The sequence below is a fragment of the Staurois parvus genome, unplaced genomic scaffold, assembly GCF_062004578.1.
Source record: "Staurois parvus isolate SC_StPar_1 unplaced genomic scaffold, SC_StPar_1.0 ptg000165l, whole genome shotgun sequence".
Taxonomy (NCBI): domain Eukaryota; kingdom Metazoa; phylum Chordata; class Amphibia; order Anura; family Ranidae; genus Staurois; species Staurois parvus.
In genome coordinates this window covers 3,104,213-3,122,981 of record NW_028317961.1, presented here as the reverse complement: position 1 = coordinate 3,122,981, position 18,769 = coordinate 3,104,213, and the positions used below count along the sequence as shown (strand labels likewise).

The 18,769-nt window shown below is 45.5% G+C and overlaps 1 protein-coding gene across 2 annotated transcripts in view; it reads left to right on the top strand.

Moving 5' to 3' along the window:
• Nucleotides 1–18,769, top strand: part of ARHGAP18 (Rho GTPase activating protein 18) — a 218,073-nt gene that overhangs the window by 44,343 nt on the left and 154,961 nt on the right. Inside the window, exon 1 of one of the 2 annotated variants that reach the window (XM_089676139.1) lies at nucleotides 6,029–6,215. The exons of the other annotated variant lie outside the window; for it this stretch is intronic. Coding sequence (XP_089532265.1) covers nucleotides 6,127–6,215 — 89 coding nt within the window. The 5' untranslated portion in view covers nucleotides 6,029–6,126. Of the gene's footprint in view, nucleotides 1–6,028; nucleotides 6,216–18,769 lie in introns of those variants that run through there. 2 annotated transcript variants of the gene reach the window in all.

Genomic DNA, 18,769 nt, shown 5'->3' with positions numbered 1-18,769 from the left:
CATTTAACACGGTTTCCTATTAGATACGTTTACATCTCTGCATTTTTCAGCCGCTGCATTATTGGAAAGGGTCAGGGACTTTTTTAACCACTTTAAGTCTGGACACTTTTACCCCCTTCCTGCCCAGGCCAATTTTCAGCTTTCAGAGCTGTCACACTTTGAATGACAAATGCGCGGCCATGCAACACTGTACCCATATGAATTTTTAAGCATTTTTTTGAGACAGATAAAATTTTATTTTGGTGGTATTTATTGACCACTGGGATTTTAATTTTTTTTGCTATATAAATTAAAAAGTCCAAAAATTTAGAAAAAAAGTGTTTTTCTTATAAAATTTTGCAAATAAATATTCTTTCTTCATAAATCTTGGCCAAAATGTATTCAGTTATCTTTTTAGTAAAAAAAAATAACCCAAATTAGTTTATAACCAAAAATTATAATTTTTCAAAATATTTTTTTTACATTTTTATTTTTTAATATTATTATTTATGGGTTTTTTTTTTAACATACTGTCACCCTAGCAGTACAGTGTCACCATACACTGTACTACTTGTGAGGGGAGATGAAGATTTTTTTTTTTTTACACTGATTGCTTTTACACCCATAAAGGCTGTAAAAGCAATCATTTCTCCTTCTCTCTGGCTGCATTCTTGCAGCCATTGAAAAATACTATGTGAGTGGTGATTGATGGATGTTGTGAATGGCCTTGTACCATGTGACCTCTGTGATCATTCACAGATTTCACACGTAGTAAGTATTGATGTCAGAAGTGACATCTTGCTTACTACTATTCATGTGATCACTGATTGGTCAATCAGTGATCGCATGATCAGGACCTCACACAGAAGTCCCGTACAGCGAGGGAGCGCGCACAGTCCAAAATGGCGGGTGCCGTTTATGAACGGCAACCCGCTCCTGCTCTGCTCCCATCTGGCCGTTTATATACATGTGCCGGACGGGAAGTGGTTAAACATAAAACGGCACATTTTTGGTTCAATAGAATTCAATGAACATGCAGCAGAAATGCATGTAGTGTGTTTTTCTTGCCATTAGGAAAGCATTGACTTTGATGCCACTTTGATACGTTGATGCAACTCTGGATAGATGCAACATTGATGTGTGGTTTGTTTTTTTTTTGGTAATAGGAAAGTGTGGCAGTTCTGTTCATGTAGTATGAATTTGATGCGACTTTACAGTCATTCTCTGGCACTCAAGTAGTGTCCAAGTTGCATCCAAGTTGCACCCATCCAAAGTTGCACCAAAGTTGCATCATAGTTGCACCCATCCAAAGTCATATCAATGTTGCACATGTTTGAAAATGCACTTCAAATCGCATTGGAAAAAACTCATCAATCATAACATGCACAGGTGTGAACCTAGCCTTAATCTATCCACAATGAAAAAAAAAATTGGCCTATAGTTCTACTATAGTTTACCAAACCCAGGACCCTGCATTCACTCTCTCTGATCTCCCACAGTACACACAACATGGAAATGCAATTATTTGCGTAAATATAAACTGCTTAATACCTTTTCTCATCAGCAGTTAGAGCAGTCTTGTGACTTCTATCAGTGTTTAGTTGAGCACTGGTTAATCTTGTAGGAGGGGTTTTCAGTCTCCTCTGACTGTCCTATAAGGCTGAATGACCCCTGACTCTCTGTCTGGACAGTGCTGATTGGCCCTGTACTGATCACTTGCACCCTCCCAAAAAACCCCCCAATAAATTCCCTAGCAATACACACCAAACTGAGCATGTGCAGACTTGCTCTGTATTATGGCAGATGAATTGGGGACAGTAGAAGAAGGGGATGATCAGAGCTGACAGGATCAAACAGCCTTTTTACACAATATGGAGCATTAACACCTTAGGTTCCACAGTGAGTATAACAAGCATGATTTACTGCATACAGTATACAGACTGATTTTACTGTTGTGGGTTTAGTGACACTTTAAAGTGATTTTAAAGGCTTATAATAAAAAAAAACAAAAAAACCCAAATGTGTCATACTTACCTGCTGTGTACAGTGGTTTTGCACAGAGCAGCTTGTATCCTCCTCTTCTCCGCTCCCCCGTCAGCGCTCCTGGCCAATCCCTCCTGTTGGGTGCCCCCACAGCAAGCAGCTTGCTATGAGGGCACCCGCTGATCTCTGTGGCCATTCACACACGGAGCTGCGGCTCAGCCCCACCCCCTCTCTCTTCTCATTGGCTCACTGGCTGTGTTTGACAGCAGTGGGAGCCAATGCTCCTGATCTCTGCCTGGACAGTGCTTATTGGCCCTGTGCTGATTGCATGCACTCTCTCAAGAAAAAAAAAAAAAACTCTCTAGCAATACACACCAAACGGAGCATGTGCAGAGTGACTCCACATGATATGTCTTATCAGAAGATAAGAGGGGGGCACTAGAAGAAGGGGAGGATCAGAGAAGTAAGGATCAAACAGCATTTTTACATGATGCAGAGGATTAACCACTTAGGTTCCACAGTGAGTGTAACAAGCATGCTTTACTGCAAATACAGATTTTAGTCTTGGTTCACACTACTGTGATCTGAAAGTTGTGTGACTTACTGTGCAACTTGAGGTGACTTGAGTACTACTTTGAAGGGACTTTGAAGCAACTTTGAAGCAACTTTCAGGGAATGCCTGGGTAATCTTCCTGTAATGTTGGATCCCAATCACCAGGGGCAGACTGACCATTTGGAAACTCGGGCACTGTTCGAGGACCTGGGGTCAGTAGGGGGCCCCATGAGATGCCCCTGGTACCTTTTTCATAGGCCTTTTCGAGTTTGGGCAAGGACACAGGGGCCCCATGATTCCCTATTGCCCAGGGGCCCCATGAGTTGTCAGTCCGCCCCTGCCAATCACATCAATATAGATGAGGATCCGACTTGGAGGCCACGTTCGTTAAAGTCTATGGGCACAAGTCGCCTTGAAGTCATACCGGAACCTTTTCTAAAGTCGGAGCGACTTTAGTAGTGGTAATTAAGACAGCTCTCATTAACTAACATGGGATTTCACATGTCATGCAACTTGGGGTCTCACAAGTCGGATCCCAAGTCACAGCAGTGTAAACTGAAACTTATACCCTGGTCATACCGATCCCGACTTTGAAATCATCTTACAGTGAAGTTGCACGATTTCAAAGTCGGATGACAAGCTGATTTGAGGTGCGATTTGCAAGACATCTGACACAGATATCTATGCAAACCGCACCAAAAGTAGTGCATTCACTGCTTTAGAAACTGGTGCGGCTCCAACTAAGTTGGAACCGCACGCTTATGAATGCTGTAATTGTGGACAATAGGGTGCTACTTGCCATGCGATTTGCAAATCGCATGCCAAGTCACATTTGATATGCCCAGGGTCTTACTGTTGTAGGTTTAGTATCACTTTAAGCTGTTATTTAACTGCTACCCGACCGCCATATAGCAGATATACTGCTACAGGGCAGCATGGGTGTTTAAAATCACATATATATAAGTGATTTTGCATTTCCGGGTAGGGAGCATGCGCGTGCCCTACCCACGCTGTCATTCACGGATGCGGCTGTCAATCACCGGGTCCCAGCTGGTGATTATTCGCCGGCGCCAGGTGATTGCCAAGCATGACGGGGAGGAGAACTGTATGTAAACAACACAGTTCTCCTCCCTTTCAGCTTGTGCACGCTGCTTTGTATGGCTCTGCACAGCACAGCCATCCACAGCAGTGTGCTTATAGTGAAGCACAAGGACACAGCTTACAGTAAAACAGCACAGTTAACCCTTTGATCGCCCCTCATGTTAACCCCTTCCTGACCAGTGCCATTAGTACAGTGTCAGTGCTTTTTCTCAGCACTGATCACTGTATTAGTATCACTGGAGATGTCAGTGATATTGGTGTCACTGGAGATGTCAGTGGCACCAAATCAGTGTCAGAATTCCCGCTGCCATCGCGCTACAAGTTGCTGATCGCCCCCATTACTAGTAAAAATAAAAAAATGCCAGTATATATACCGCCATTTGTAAACGCTATAACTTTCACGTAAACCAATTAATTTACACGTATCGCTCTAAAGGAGATTGTACAATCAGATTGTATAGAGCAGTGTTTTTCAAACTTTTTTCAGTCAAGGCACCCTTTAAAATTATAGACAGTTCCAAGACACCCTTTAAAAATATGGACAGTCTTGAGGCACACTATTCCATAATGAGGTGCCTCAAGACTGTCCATAATTTTAAAAGGGCACCCCATTCTAAATTATGAAAAACTATTCTAATAGTTCTTTATAACGCAGCAACATCCAGACATGTAGGACACCCAACAACAGAGGTGATTTATTCTTCCAAAGCAAATACTCTTTTGCACACTGGCACTGAATAGTATTATTATTATTATTATTATACAGGATTTATATAGCAACAACAGTTTGCGCAGCTCTTTACAAAATGAAGGCAGACATTACAGCAGTTACAATACAATTTGGTACAAGAGGAAACAGGGACCTGCTCGTTAGAGCTTACAATCTAGGATAGGGGTAGGCAACCTGCAGCTCTCTAGCTGTTGTAGAACTACATTTCCCATGAGGCATTGCAACATTACAAAACTGACAGTTACAGCTTATGACTTGCAGAGGCATAATGGAACGTGTAGTCCTGCAACAGCTGGAGAGCCACAGATTGCTTACCCCTGGGAGGAAGGATTGAGTGATACAAAAGGTAATAGCTGTGGGGGGGATGAGCTGATGGAGGAAATAAATGGCGGTTTACTAGGCAGAAGCAGGATAGACTTCTTTAAAGAGAAAGGTTTTCAGGGATCGTCTAAAGGTGGATAGATTAGGAGACAGCCAGACAGATTGGGGTAGAGAGTTCCATTGGATGGGAGAAGCTCGGGAGAAGTCCTGGAGGCAAGCATGTTATTCCAATGTTTCTCTTCTCCCTCAGTTTTTCACCATCACTGAGCTAATGTAACCCCAGCACTGATGGAGAGGGGCAGAGGAGGGTCAAATTAGGATGCAGTGAAGGCAACTGACATCCTCCTTATCAACTGATGATGTCATTGGTTGTCAGGACGCTGGCGGCTAGAAGGTTGTAATGGTGCACAATGAAAACCTGTGGCTTTGTGTAACTAAAAGGCAGGCTTGTTCCACCCGGTGGCTTGCATGCAAGTTTTGACCAATTTGTAGACATTTTGCCAAGGCACCCCTGAAGAAACTTCAAAGCACCCCAGGTTGCCTTGGGCACCCTGATTGAGAATGGCTGGTCTGGGAAGCAATGTCCATGGAGGGATGCACAGATCTCTACAGGCTAGACAATGGCAGGATTGTTTGACCTGCTGGCTTATATACAAGTTTTGGGGAATTTTTAGACATTTTGTCAAGGCACCCCTGGAGAAACATCAAGGTACCCCTGAAGAAACTTCAATGCACCCCAGGTTGCTGGGCACCCTGATTGAGAATGGCTGGTCTGGGGAAGCATGTCCATGGAGGGATGCACAGACCTCTACAGGCTAGACAATGGCAGGATTGTTCGACCCGCTGGCTTGTATACAAGTTTTGGGGAATTTTTAGACATTTTGTCAAGGCACCCCTGAAGAAACCTCAAGGTACCCCTAAAGAAACTTCAAAGCACCCCAGGTTGCTGGGCACCGATTGAGAATGGCTGGTCTGGGGAAGCATGTCCATGGAGGGATGCACAGACCTCCACAGGCTAGACAATGGCAGGATTGTTTGACCTGCTGGCTTGTATACAAGTTTTGGGGAATTTTTAGACATTTTGCCAAGGCACCCTAGTTGAGAAAGGCTGGTATAGAGTATGGTGACCTAGTGTATTGTCACGGATGGTGTTTTGTGATCAGCTCCTTTCCGTGGCTGAGGGCTGTCTGGCAGAAATACAGGGCGATCTTTTTGTCGATCTGATTGGTGTGCATTGTGTGGAGGAGAGGAGAGCACACAGGCAGCTCAGGTAGGACTGTAGAGAGGAGATGAGGAGTGACTCATTGTTGTGGATGAGGAAGCCGAGTGCTCCGGGCTCCTCCCTGCTCTTATTACCTACTATGAGGAGGGTGGCTGGAGGAGGAGCTGTCACGGTGGAGTTGCCAGGAGGCAGACAGGAACAAGTGCTATCTATTGGAGACATTATGCTGGACACACCATGAGCTGGAGGCCGAACAGTAGCCAAGGAGTGGTCCTGACAGCCTACCATGCCGGCAAGAAGGACTATTCCAAGATCTCCCCTAAAAGGTAAGACAGGACAAGGAGAGCTCTATGGGCTGAGTGCAGGCAGATCCGATGTGCTCTATGGATCTGTGTAGGATGGATCTCTGGGACGGATCTGTATAGGATGGATCTACTACTGTCCTCAGCAATCCAAGCATGCAGACACATCCTGTAAGCTGCCAGAGTTTGTTTGTTGCACGTTTCTGTTTCTACAAATATTTGCAGAGCTGTCAGCATCGGAGCACTTAGTTTGTTTCATAATCAAGTCCAGGATGTTGTTTGATTGTACAGTAAACGGTAAAGTTTGTGTCTTCCTATTCTTGCCTTGTTTTCTTCCTCTGCCCTTAGCATGTGAATGGATGTCATCTAGTCATTGGAGGTGTGTGTTCCTGCATGTAATTGGAGGTGTCTGCTACAGATAATAATAGCACTGACATCTGCATCAGCCAACAACGCTCTGCTTCCACAGTGCTGTCTCCTAAAAACTGGCCGTACACGCGGAGAAAAATATTTTCATTTTAAAAAGGACAAGTTCACCTTGTAACACAAAATAATAAGTGCACATTTTTTAGGCAGGTTAAAAAATACTCTGCATTTATTCTTTTTTGTTTCTGGAGCCTCTAAAGCGTTGCATCGGGGATCAGCAGATCGCCGGAGCCTCTAAAGCGTTGCATCGGGGATTAGCAGATCACCGGAGCCTCTAAAGCGTTGCATCGGGGATTAGCAGATCGCCGGAGCCTCTAAAGCGTTGCATCGGGGATTAGCAGATCGCCGGAGCCTCTAAAGCGTTGCAGTGGGGATCAGCAGATCGCCAGAGCCTCTAAAGCGTTGCAGTGGGGATCAGCAGATCGCTAGAGCCTCTAAAGCGTTGCAGTGGGGATCAGCAGATCGCTAGAGCCTCTAAAGCGTTGCAGTGGGGATCAGCAGATCGCTAGAGCCTCTAAAGCGTTGCAGTGGGGATCAGCAGATCGCTAGAGCCTCTAAAGCGTTGCAGTGGGGATCAGCAGATTGCTAGAGCCTCTAAAGCGTTGCAGTGGGGATCAGCAGATCGCTAGAGCCTCTAAAGCGTTGCAGTGGGGATCAGCAGATCGCTAGAGCCTCTAAAGCGTTGCAGTGGGGATCAGCAGATCGCTAGAGCCTCTAAAGCGTTGCAGTGGGGATCAGCAGATCGCTAGAGCCTCTAAAGCGTTGCAGTGGGGATCAGCAGATCACCGGAGCCTCTAAAGCGTTGCACCGGGGATCAGCAGATCACCGGAGCCTCTAAAGCATTGCAGAGGGAATTAGCAGATCTCCGGAGCCTCTAAAGTGTTGCGCCGGGGATCAGCAGTTTGCCGGAGCCTCTAAAGCGTTGCGCCGGGGATCAGCAGATCGCCGAAGCCTCTAAAGCGTTGCGCCGGGGATCAGCAGATCGCCGAAGCTTCTAAAGCGTTGCGCCGGGGATCAGCAGATCGCCGAAGCCTCTAAAGCGTTGCGCCGGGGATCAGCAGATCGCCGGAGCCTCTAAAGCGTTGCGCCGGGGATCAGCAGATCGCCGGAGCCTCTAAAGCGTTGCGCCGGGGATCAGCAGATCGCCGGAGCCTCTAAAGCGTTGCGCCGGGGATCAGCAGATCGCCGCAGCCTCTAAAGCGTTGCGCCGGGGATCAGCAGATCGCCGGAGCCTCTAAAACGTTGCGCCGGGGTACAGCAGATCGCCGGAGCCTCTAAAGCGTTGCGCCGGGGATCAGCAGATCGCCGGAGCCTCTAAAGCGTTGCGCCGGGGATCAGCAGATCGCCGGAGCCTCTAAAGCGTTGCGCCGGGGATCAGCAGATCGCCGCAGCCTCTAAAGCGTTGCGCCGGGGATCAGCAGATCGCCGGAGCCTCTAAAGCGTTGCATCGGGGATCAGCAGATCACCGGAGCCTCTAAAGCGTTGCATCGGGGATTAGCAGATCGCCGGAGCCTCTAAAGCGTTGCATCGGGGATTAGCAGATCGCCGGAGCCTCTAAAGCGTTGCAGTGGGGATCAGCAGATCGCCAGAGCCTCTAAAGCGTTGCAGTGGGGATCAGCAGATCGCCAGAGCCTCTAAAGCGTTGCAGTGGGGATCAGCAGATCGCTAGAGCCTCTAAAGCGTTGCAGTGGGGATCAGCAGATCGCTAGAGCCTCTAAAGCGTTGCAGTGGGGATCAGCAGATCGCTAGAGCCTCTAAAGCGTTGCAGTGGGGATCAGCAGATCGCTAGAGCCTCTAAAGCGTTGCAGTGGGGATCAGCAGATCGCTAGAGCCTCTAAAGCGTTGCAGTGGGGATCAGCAGATCGCTAGAGCCTCTAAAGCGTTGCAGTGGGGATCAGCAGATCACCGGAGCCTCTAAAGCGTTGCACCGGGGATCAGCAGATCACCGGAGCCTCTAAAGCATTGCAGAGGGAATTAGCAGATCTCCGGAGCCTCTAAAGTGTTGCGCCGGGGATCAGCAGTTTGCCGGAGCCTCTAAAGCGTTGCGCCGGGGATCAGCAGATCGCCGAAGCCTCTAAAGCGTTGCGCCGGGGATCAGCAGATCGCCGAAGCTTCTAAAGCGTTGCGCCGGGGATCAGCAGATCGCCGAAGCCTCTAAAGCGTTGCGCCGGGGATCAGCAGATCGCCGGAGCCTCTAAAGCGTTGCGCCGGGGATCAGCAGATCGCCGGAGCCTCTAAAGCGTTGCGCCGGGGATCAGCAGATCGCCGGAGCCTCTAAAGCGTTGCGCCGGGGATCAGCAGATCGCCGGAGCCTCTAAAGCGTTGCGCCGGGGATCAGCAGATCGCCGCAGCCTCTAAAGCGTTGCGCCGGGGATCAGCAGATCGCCGGAGCCTCTAAAACGTTGCGCCGGGGTACAGCAGATCGCCGGAGCCTCTAAAGCGTTGCGCCGGGGTACAGCAGATCGCCGGAGCCTCTAAAGCGTTGCGCCGGGGATCAGCAGATCGCCGGAGCCTCTAAAGCGTTGCGCCGGGGATCAGCAGATCGCCGCAGCCTCTAAAGCGTTGCGCCGGGGATCAGCAGATCGCCGGAGCCTCTAAAGCGTTGCATCGGGGATTAGCAGATCACCGGAGCCTCTAAAGCGTTGCATCGGGGATTAGCAGATCGCCGGAGCCTCTAAAGCGTTGCATCGGGGATTAGCAGATCGCCGGAGCCTCTAAAGCGTTGCAGTGGGGATCAGCAGATCGCCAGAGCCTCTAAAGCGTTGCAGTGGGGATCAGCAGATCGCCAGAGCCTCTAAAGCGTTGCAGTGGGGATCAGCAGATCGCCAGAGCCTCTAAAGCGTTGCAGTGGGGATCAGCAGATCGCTAGAGCCTCTAAAGCGTTGCAGTGGGGATCAGCAGATCGCTAGAGCCTCTAAAGCGTTGCAGTGGGGATCAGCAGATCGCTAGAGCCTCTAAAGCGTTGCAGTGGGGATCAGCAGATCGCTAGAGCCTCTAAAGCGTTGCAGTGGGGATCAGCAGATTGCTAGAGCCTCTAAAGCGTTGCAGTGGGGATCAGCAGATTGCTAGAGCCTCTAAAGCGTTGCAGTGGGGATCAGCAGATCGCTAGAGCCTCTAAAGCGTTGCAGTGGGGATCAGCAGATCGCTAGAGCCTCTAAAGCGTTGCAGTGGGGATCAGCAGATCGCTAGAGCCTCTAAAGCGTTGCAGTGGGGATCAGCAGATCACCGGAGCCTCTAAAGCGTTGCACCGGGGATCAGCAGATCACCGGAGCCTCTAAAGCATTGCAGAGGGAATTAGCAGATCTCCGGAGCCTCTAAAGTGTTGCGCCGGGGATCAGCAGTTTGCCGGAGCCTCTAAAGCGTTGCGCCGGGGATCAGCAGATCGCCGAAGCCTCTAAAGCGTTGCGCCGGGGATCAGCAGATCGCCGAAGCTTCTAAAGCGTTGCGCCGGGGATCAGCAGATCGCCGAAGCCTCTAAAGCGTTGCGCCGGGGATCAGCAGATCGCCGGAGCCTCTAAAGCGTTGCGCCGGGGATCAGCAGATCGCCGGAGCCTCTAAAGCGTTGCGCCGGGGATCAGCAGATCGCCGGAGCCTCTAAAGCGTTGCGCCGGGGATCAGCAGATCGCCGGAGCCTCTAAAGCGTTGCGCCGGGGATCAGCAGATCGCCGGAGCCTCTAAAGCGTTGCGCCGGGGATCAGCAGATCGCCGCAGCCTCTAAAGCGTTGCGCCGGGGATCAGCAGATCGCCGGAGCCTCTAAAACGTTGCGCCGGGGTACAGCAGATCGCCGGAGCCTCTAAAGCGTTGCGCCGGGGATCAGCAGATCGCCGGAGCCTCTAAAGCGTTGCGCCGGGGATCAGCAGATCGCCGCAGCCTCTAAAGCGTTGCGCCGGGGATCAGCAGATCGCCGCAGCCTCTAAAGCGTTGCGCCGGGGATCAGCAGATCGCCGGAGCCTCTAAAACGTTGCGCCGGGGTACAGCAGATCGCCGGAACCTCTAAAGCGTTGCGCCGGGGATCAGCAGATCGCTGGTGCTATGCAGGACGGTGTATCTGTGTGCCTGTACCTCGTATGGGGAAGTCCATACTTACTGACAGGAAGACTCAGTGAACTGCCACAACACCAAGGTAGTTCATTGAGAACTACAAGTCGACAATAGCTGTCAGGACTTGTAGTTCATTCATTCACAGAATACTGTGAATGAGGGCCGGGCAGGTGGAGACCATCCCCTGCTAGCTGTCACAGCGGGGGATCAGATGGTGCAGGGGCCAGTCCTAGAGTAGCCACCTCATCCCTTTAACTCCAAACACACTAATTACACAGGTTATGGGGCTAATATATTGAAGATAAGGTGCTAAGTGAGTTTAACCACTTGCCCTCCTTTACCCCCCTTTCTGACCAGGCCATTTTTTGCGATACGGCGCTGTATTACTTTGACAACTGCACGGTCATGCAATGCTGTACATAAATGAAATATATGTCCTTTTTTTCACACAAATATAGCTTTCTTTCAGTGATATTTGATAACCTGTGCGTTTTTTTTGTGTGCTATAAACAAAAAGGCCGATAATTTTGAAAATAAACCAAAACAGTATTTTTGACTTTTTGCTATAAAACATATCCAGCAAAAAAATTTAGAAAATCAAATTTTTTCATGAATTTAGGCCAGAATGTATTCTGACTCTTCTAATGGCAAAAACTGAGGGTGCAAGCTAGAACATTTTTATTGTATGTGAACACAACGTTCAATTTTAATTTAATGTATACAGTAATTGTATTGAAATAGGGAAAAATGCACAGGATCAGAAGCATAGAACAACCCTACACTCTTCTACTACGCTAGTATGTAGCTATGTTTGTCTAAGTTTGCCTTGTCAGCCGAGAATTTTCGGCACACTGGTTTGCCTCAAACGCTTGAAAAATGACTAGCGTTTTTGAGGCGTTTTTCAAGTGGAACATCCTGGACATGTGACTTGTAACTCAAATTGCCCACATTTGCACGTTTTTGTCAAGTTTTATTCCCAAAACCTAGCAACAAATGATGCAATAGATGATATTGCGCACAATTCACTTAGCAGTATCTTACCGCATCCGAGTATGCGGTAGGATACCACATAGCATTTAAAAAAAAAACATTTGAATTCACTAAAAAACGCTACTAAAATACCGCATGAGTTATTTAATCAACTCATGCGGTATTTTAATAGTGAAAACCATGCGTTAATGTTTCAGTTGTCAGCGGGGATCCTCACTGACAGGTGAATGTAAAAGAATTTCTGGCAATTAAAAAATAATAAAAAACCGGCGAGGGGTCTCCCCTCCATCCATACCAAGTCCTTCGGGTCTGGTATGGATTTTCAGGGGAACCCCCAAGGCAAAAAAAAAGAGGGGTCCCTCCCAAAATCCATACCAGACCCAAAGGGCTTGGTATGGATGGAGGGGGGGAATCCCACGTCATTTTTTTTATTATTTTGTAATTACCAGCTCTTCCTTCTCCTTCTTCTCCTTCTTCTCCTTTCTTTTTTTTTTTTTTTTTTTTTTTACATTCAGCTGTCAGTGGGGAAGCCCGCTGACAGCTGATTACTCATAGGTTGTTAGGGACTCAGCATCCACCCCTTCCTTAACAACCAATGACAGTACTGACAGACACAGTACATACCGCATGCCTGGACCACTACTTAGTTACCGCACGCATTTCATTATTTATTTCCTTTTGTGATTTGACTTCGTCTTTTCATGTGGTATTTACCGAGTGTTTTTGCTATTTTCCGTAAATATCGTATACTAGCAATAGTGAATTGACATTTTCAGTAAGCTTAGCCCAGACCTTCCCACATGTGTGGTGCGTTTTTGAGGCGGTTACCATTCATTTCAATGGGAAGAGGCGTTTTTTTTAACTTCCCTAACCTGCCTCAAAGATGCTGTAAGCAGGCATTTTTACACCACACCGCAAGCGGAACACCTCAGTGTGAAAACATACATAGATATACATTCACAAACATAGGGAAGCAGTTTTCTTGCTTTTTCCAGGCATTTTTTTTTTACGCAAAAACGCTTCAAAAATTGCTCAGTGTGATAGCAGCCTTAGTTTTAATTTGCACCGTTTAGTAGATATGTACATCCGCTCAAATCGATGACATCAATAGTGCATGCATGTGTGCCATGAATGCAGAGAACGCTGTGCTGCGATGATGACTACCATATGCAGGAGTGACACCATCAAAGCCCTGCCATTCAAACAGAGAGTGTGAACCCAGCAAGAAAAAAAAAGGGAAGCCGTGACAGCTAAGTGCTGGAGGGCTCTGTTTGAAAGAGGGCATACTAGCATATTATGACCCAAAATTGCAGGGGATCCATTTAAAAAAGTGTGTTTGCTACTTTCACACTGTTACGCTGAAAAAAAAATGCATCAAAAACGAATATGCGTTCTTGATGCTTTTTTTTCCTGCAGTGCAATTGTGCTTTTGATGTATTTACATTGCATTTTCCTCCACTGGACAAAGCACTTCCCACAGTTGTGTTGCGCTTTTGATGCGTTTTTGCTACTTTCACACTGCTACGCTGAAAAAAATGCATCAAAAATGAATATGCGTTCTTGACTCTTTTTGCTGCAGTGCAATTGTGCTTTTGATGCGTTTACGTTGCATTTACCTCCACTGGACAAAGCACTTCCTACAGTTGTGTTGCGCTTTTGCTACAGTTTCTATTCATTTCAATGGGGGTTGCATTTTTGGTGGTTTTTTTTTTTTTTTTTTTTTTTTTTTTATCTTGACTTAACAAACATGCTCCAAAAATGCAGCAAGCATGATTTTTTTCACAGCAGCTGAAGTAGAACAGGTCAGTGTGAAGAGCGCCATAGGATTTAAAGGGATGCAGTTTTCTTCCATTTTTTTTAAACTGATGAACGCACCAAAACAGTGTGAAAGCAGCTGAAGAATGTTCGTTAGATTATCTAATTGCTATTGGAGACAAGCTTGAGTGTATTTGGATGCTCTTCAAAATCCACATGTTCAAGCCTGCAAGGAAACTGTCAACTGTAATGGGCTAATCATCTGTGTCAAGGGGCATTCCACGCTGTTCAGCCGCACTTCTACAAGGGGCATATATATGTGCGGCAAATTCCTCGCTTCAGATGGTTTACCCATTACAGGTGACTGCTTCCTGACAGCCTAAGGCTGGCCATACACTATACAATTTTCTTGAGAATTTTGCTTTAGATTTAGAAAAAACCATATAATATGAGGTCAAACCTAAACAACACTTTCAGTTGTATCCAATTGGGCAGGCCCTTGCACTACATAGTTGAAGGTAAATCTAAAGGAAATTGGGCAGAAATTTGTATAGTGTATGGCCAGCCTTAGACGCATGGGTTCAGAAGTGCATCCAAACAGGCCCAATCTCACCTCTGTTTGTCAGTGGTGTCAAATTGACCTTCATTTTTAACCAGTCACAGTAAAATATGAAGGAGCAGGATGATTTTTTTTTTTCTTGCGCAAACAAATTTCTAACAGTGTATGTGATTTTCATTCATGAAAGTCCATTTTTTCCGAAGTGGCGTGCTCAAAGCGTTCAAAGTACTTGGGAACAACTTTTGTCATCAAATGAGAATTTTTGAATGAACGTTTGTACGAACCTTTGTTTGGAAATCTAGTAGTATATGGCCAGCTTTAGTGGACAAAGGTTTCTGCAACAAGGTGTGCACTGGGATGAAAGCACACATCTGGTTAATCATATACTTGGGATGCTTGCACATTTTATTTTTTTTTCTAGATGCACTATAGGATGGAACACTTTTCTTTCTAGATTGTTCTAAACTGTTTTTTTTTTGTTGTTTTTGTTTTAATTTAAAAGCGGAGTTCCAGCCCCTCCAAAAAAAAAATAAGTCAGCAGCTACAAATACTGTAGTAGTTTTTCCTTAAATTGGGCTCACCTGCCAATCTAATTATCACAGGTGTCCGAGATTGTTTTCAGTGATCAAAAGAGCCCTGACACACAATGCCATCCATGAGTTAAACTGAAAAACAAAATATTTCATCTTTGTGACACTTAAATAGAATTTGCATAATAATTTGGAACGTGGTGTGTGTATGTGTGTGTGTATGTATATACAGTGGGGATCGAAAGTTTGGGCACCCCAGCTAAAAATTTGTATTAATGTGCATAAAGAAGCCAAGGAAAGATGGAAAAATCTCCAAAAGGCATCAAATTACAGATTAGACATTCTTATAATATGTCAACAAAAGTTAGATTTTATTTCCATCATTTACACTTTCAAAATAACAGAAAACAAAAAAATGGCATCTGCAAAAGTTTGGGCACCCTGCAGAATTTATAGCATGCACTGCCCCCTTTGCAAAGCTGAGACCTGCCAATGTCATGCATTGTTCTCAATCATCATCTGAGAAGACCAGGTTATGTCAATCTCAAAGGTTTTAAATGCCCAGACTCATCTGACCTTGCCCCAACAATCAGCACCATGGGTTCTTCTAAGCAGTTGTCTAGAAAACTGAAACTGAAAATAGTTGACGCTCACAAAGCTGGAGAAGGCTATAAGAAGATAGCAAAGCGTTTTCAGATGTCAATATCCTCTGTTTGGAATGTAATTAAGAAATGGCAGTCATCAGGAACAGTGGAAGTTAAAGCAAGATCTGGAAGACCAAGAAAAATATCAGACAGAACAGCTCGCAGGATTGTGAGAAAAACAATTCAAAACCCACGTTTGACTGCACGATCCCTCCAGAAAGATCTGGCAGACACTAGAGTTGTGGTACACTATTCCACTATAAAGAGATACTTGTACAAATATGGTCTTCATGGAAGAGTCATCAGAAGAAAACCTCTTCTACGTCCTCACCACAAAAATCATCGTTTGAACTTTGCAAATGAACATATAGACAAGCCTGATGCATTTTGGAAACAAGTTGTGTGGACCGATGAGGTTGAAATTGAACTTTTTGGCTGGAATGAGCAAAGGTACGTTTGGAGAAGAAGGGGCACAGAATTTAATGAAAAGAACCTCTGTCCAACTGTTAAGCATAGGGTTGGATCAATCATGCTTTGGGGTTGTGTTGCAGCCAGTGGCACAGGGAACATCTCACGAGTAGAAGGAAAAATGGATTCAATAAAATTTCAGCAAATTTTGGATGGTAACTTGATGCCATCTGTGAAAAAGCTGAAGTTAAAGAGAGGATGGCTTCTACAAATGGATAATGATCCTAAACACACCTCGAAATCCACAAGGGATTACATCAAGAGGTGTAAACTGAAGGTTTTGCCATGGCCTTCACAATCTCCTGACCTCAACATAATTGAAAATCTATGAATAGACCTTAAAAGAGCAGTGCGTGACAGACAGACCAGAAATCTCAAAGAACTGGAAGACTTTTGTAAGGAAGAATGGGCAAAGATACCTCAAACAAGAATTGAAAGACTCTTGGCTGGCTACAAAAAGCGTTTACAAGCTGTGATACTTGCCAAAGGGGGCAGTACAAGATATTAACTCTGCAGGGTGCCCAAACTTTTGCAGACGCCATTTTTTTGTTTTCTGTTATTTTGAAAGTGTAAATGATGGAAATAAAATCTAACTTTTGTTGACATATTATAAGAATGTCTAATCTGTAATTTGATGCCTTTTGGAGATTTTTCCATCTTTCCTTGGCTTCTTTATGCACATTAATACAAATTTTTAGCTGGGGTGCCCAAACGTTCAATCCCCACTGTGTGTATGTATATATGTATATATATATATATATATATATATATATATATATATATGTATATGTATGTATTTTTTAGAACTGCACAGCAGCACATTGGTTGCGCAGCTCTGCGGTGCCATCCAATGCAGTGCAGAAACTCGCAGACATGATGCATTTTTCCACGCTGTACTGCACTGCCCATCACGCTCGGGCCTCATATATACTCGTTTATTGTGAACGCTGTTTCTCAGCACTAAAAATGCATCTAAGTTGTGTTTTTTCAAATGTGTTTAGGTGTATTGGCGTTTTTCATTTAATGTTTTATTTATAATTAATTTATTGTGGTAATTGAAAAAGAGCGCTAAATGCATCCTAGCACTTATTTGCATGTAGCGATTTTTTATTTTTTTTGGTAATCCCTGAAAAGCTTCTCTCCTGAATGTGAGTCTTCTGCATTCAGGACAAAGAGCTTTAATTGTCTCTAAGGCCCTGTTCACACCCGAGTGTTTGCGATCTCGGGCAGAATTGCCACATTTATGCCTGCAGAAATGAGAAATCGCAACACGTCTCTTCAGATGCCATTAATTTTCAATGGCACCAAAATGCGGCTCGATTCTGCCTTGATTGATAAATCGCATCGCATGAAGCTTGTCACCCAAAAGAAGTTTCTGCTCCTTTTTGAGCAATGAGCTTTGCTGCAGTTTATCACGTGAAAACCGGCAAAACCGGACCGCATTTTGGTGTCATTGAAAATGAACACGGACAGGCGTGGTGCAATTTGTCATTTGTGCAGAGCATTTTGGGAATGCTGTCAGAATTTCTGCGCTCATGTCTGAACGGGGCCTAAAATGCACCTAAACTCCTCGAGAAGCCTATGTGTTCATGGACACATAGAGATTGATTTACTAAAACAAGCGTTCAAAATCTGGTGCTGTTCTGCATAGGAACCAGTTAGCTTCCAGCTTTTTTTTTGTCAAATTAATTAAACAAGCTGAAATTAGAAGCTGATTGGCTACCATGCACAGCTGCACCAGTAAATCTCCCCCATAGGCTTTTATTGAGCTGCGTCCAGGGGCTTAGGTAAAAAATGCCAAAAACGTCAGTTTAGGAGCAGCAGTGTGCATGAGGTCTTAAAGTGATGCTAAACCCAGGACCCTGCATTCACTATATCTGGTCTCCCACAGTACACACAACATAGACATGCAGTTATTTCTGTAAATATAAACTGCTAAATACATTTTCCCATCAGCAGTTACAGCAGTCTTGTGACTTCTATTAGTGTCTAGCAGAGCACTGGTGGTTACAGCTTGTAGGAGGAGTTTTCATTTTGCTCTAGGAGGATGCAGAACTCCTGACCTCTGTCTGGACTGTGCTGATCACATGCACTCTCCCAAGCAATACACACCACACTGAGCATGTGCAGAGTGACTCCACACGATATGTCTTATCAGGAGATAAGAGGGGGACACTGGAAGATGGGGAGGATCAGAGAAGACATGATCAAAAAGCCTTTTTACAAAATGCAGAGGATTAACCCCCTTAGGTTTCACAGTGAGTATAACAAGCATGCTTTAATGCATATACAGACTGATTTTACTGTTGTGGGTTTAGTAACACTTTAACATTGCAGAGTGAACAAAGGACACATTGGGGTTGATTTACTAAAATTGGAAAGTGCAAAATCTGGAGCAGCTCTGCATAGAAATCAGCTTCCAGGTTTTATTGCCAAAGCTTAAAGTGTTACTAAACCCACAACAGTAAAATCAGTCTGTATATGCAGCAAAGCATGCTTGTTATACTCACTGTGGAACCTAATCCTCTGCATTGTGTAAAAAGGCTGTTTGATCCATTCTTCTTTGCCCCTCCTCGGGAGGGTGCATGTGATCAGCACAGGGCCAATCAGCACTGTCCAGACAAAGGGTCAGAGATTTCACATCCTCCTAGAGCAGAAAGAAAACTACAAGCTTTAACCAGTGCTCTGCTGAAGTCACAAGACTGCTCTAACTGCTGATGAAAAAAGGTATTTAGCAGTTTTTATTTCCTAAAATAATTGCACTTCCTTGTTGTGTGTACTGTGGGAGACCAGATATAGTGGATGCAGGAACGAATTCTCCTGCGCTCTAGGACCCAGGCAGGTGGTGGATGAATGGAACCAGATCTGGAAAAATCGACCACCAGTGCATGTAGAGTTGTACAGCTCCAAACAAGGCTGGGGAAGCCCGACCAATACTGCAAAGCGACAAAGAAAACGAGAAGCGCACCAACCTAGTGCATTACCTCAGTAACCAAAATGTATTAATTATAAAATGATACTCACAAACAGCGAAAAAAATCAGGCATGTAAGTCCTCAGAGGGACTTGAAAGATAAGGAGCCAGCGCGAATCCCATCAACGGGGTAGATACTCAGTACAGCTAACACGTTTCGAAGGGCATCCCTTCTTCATCAGAGCTACTTC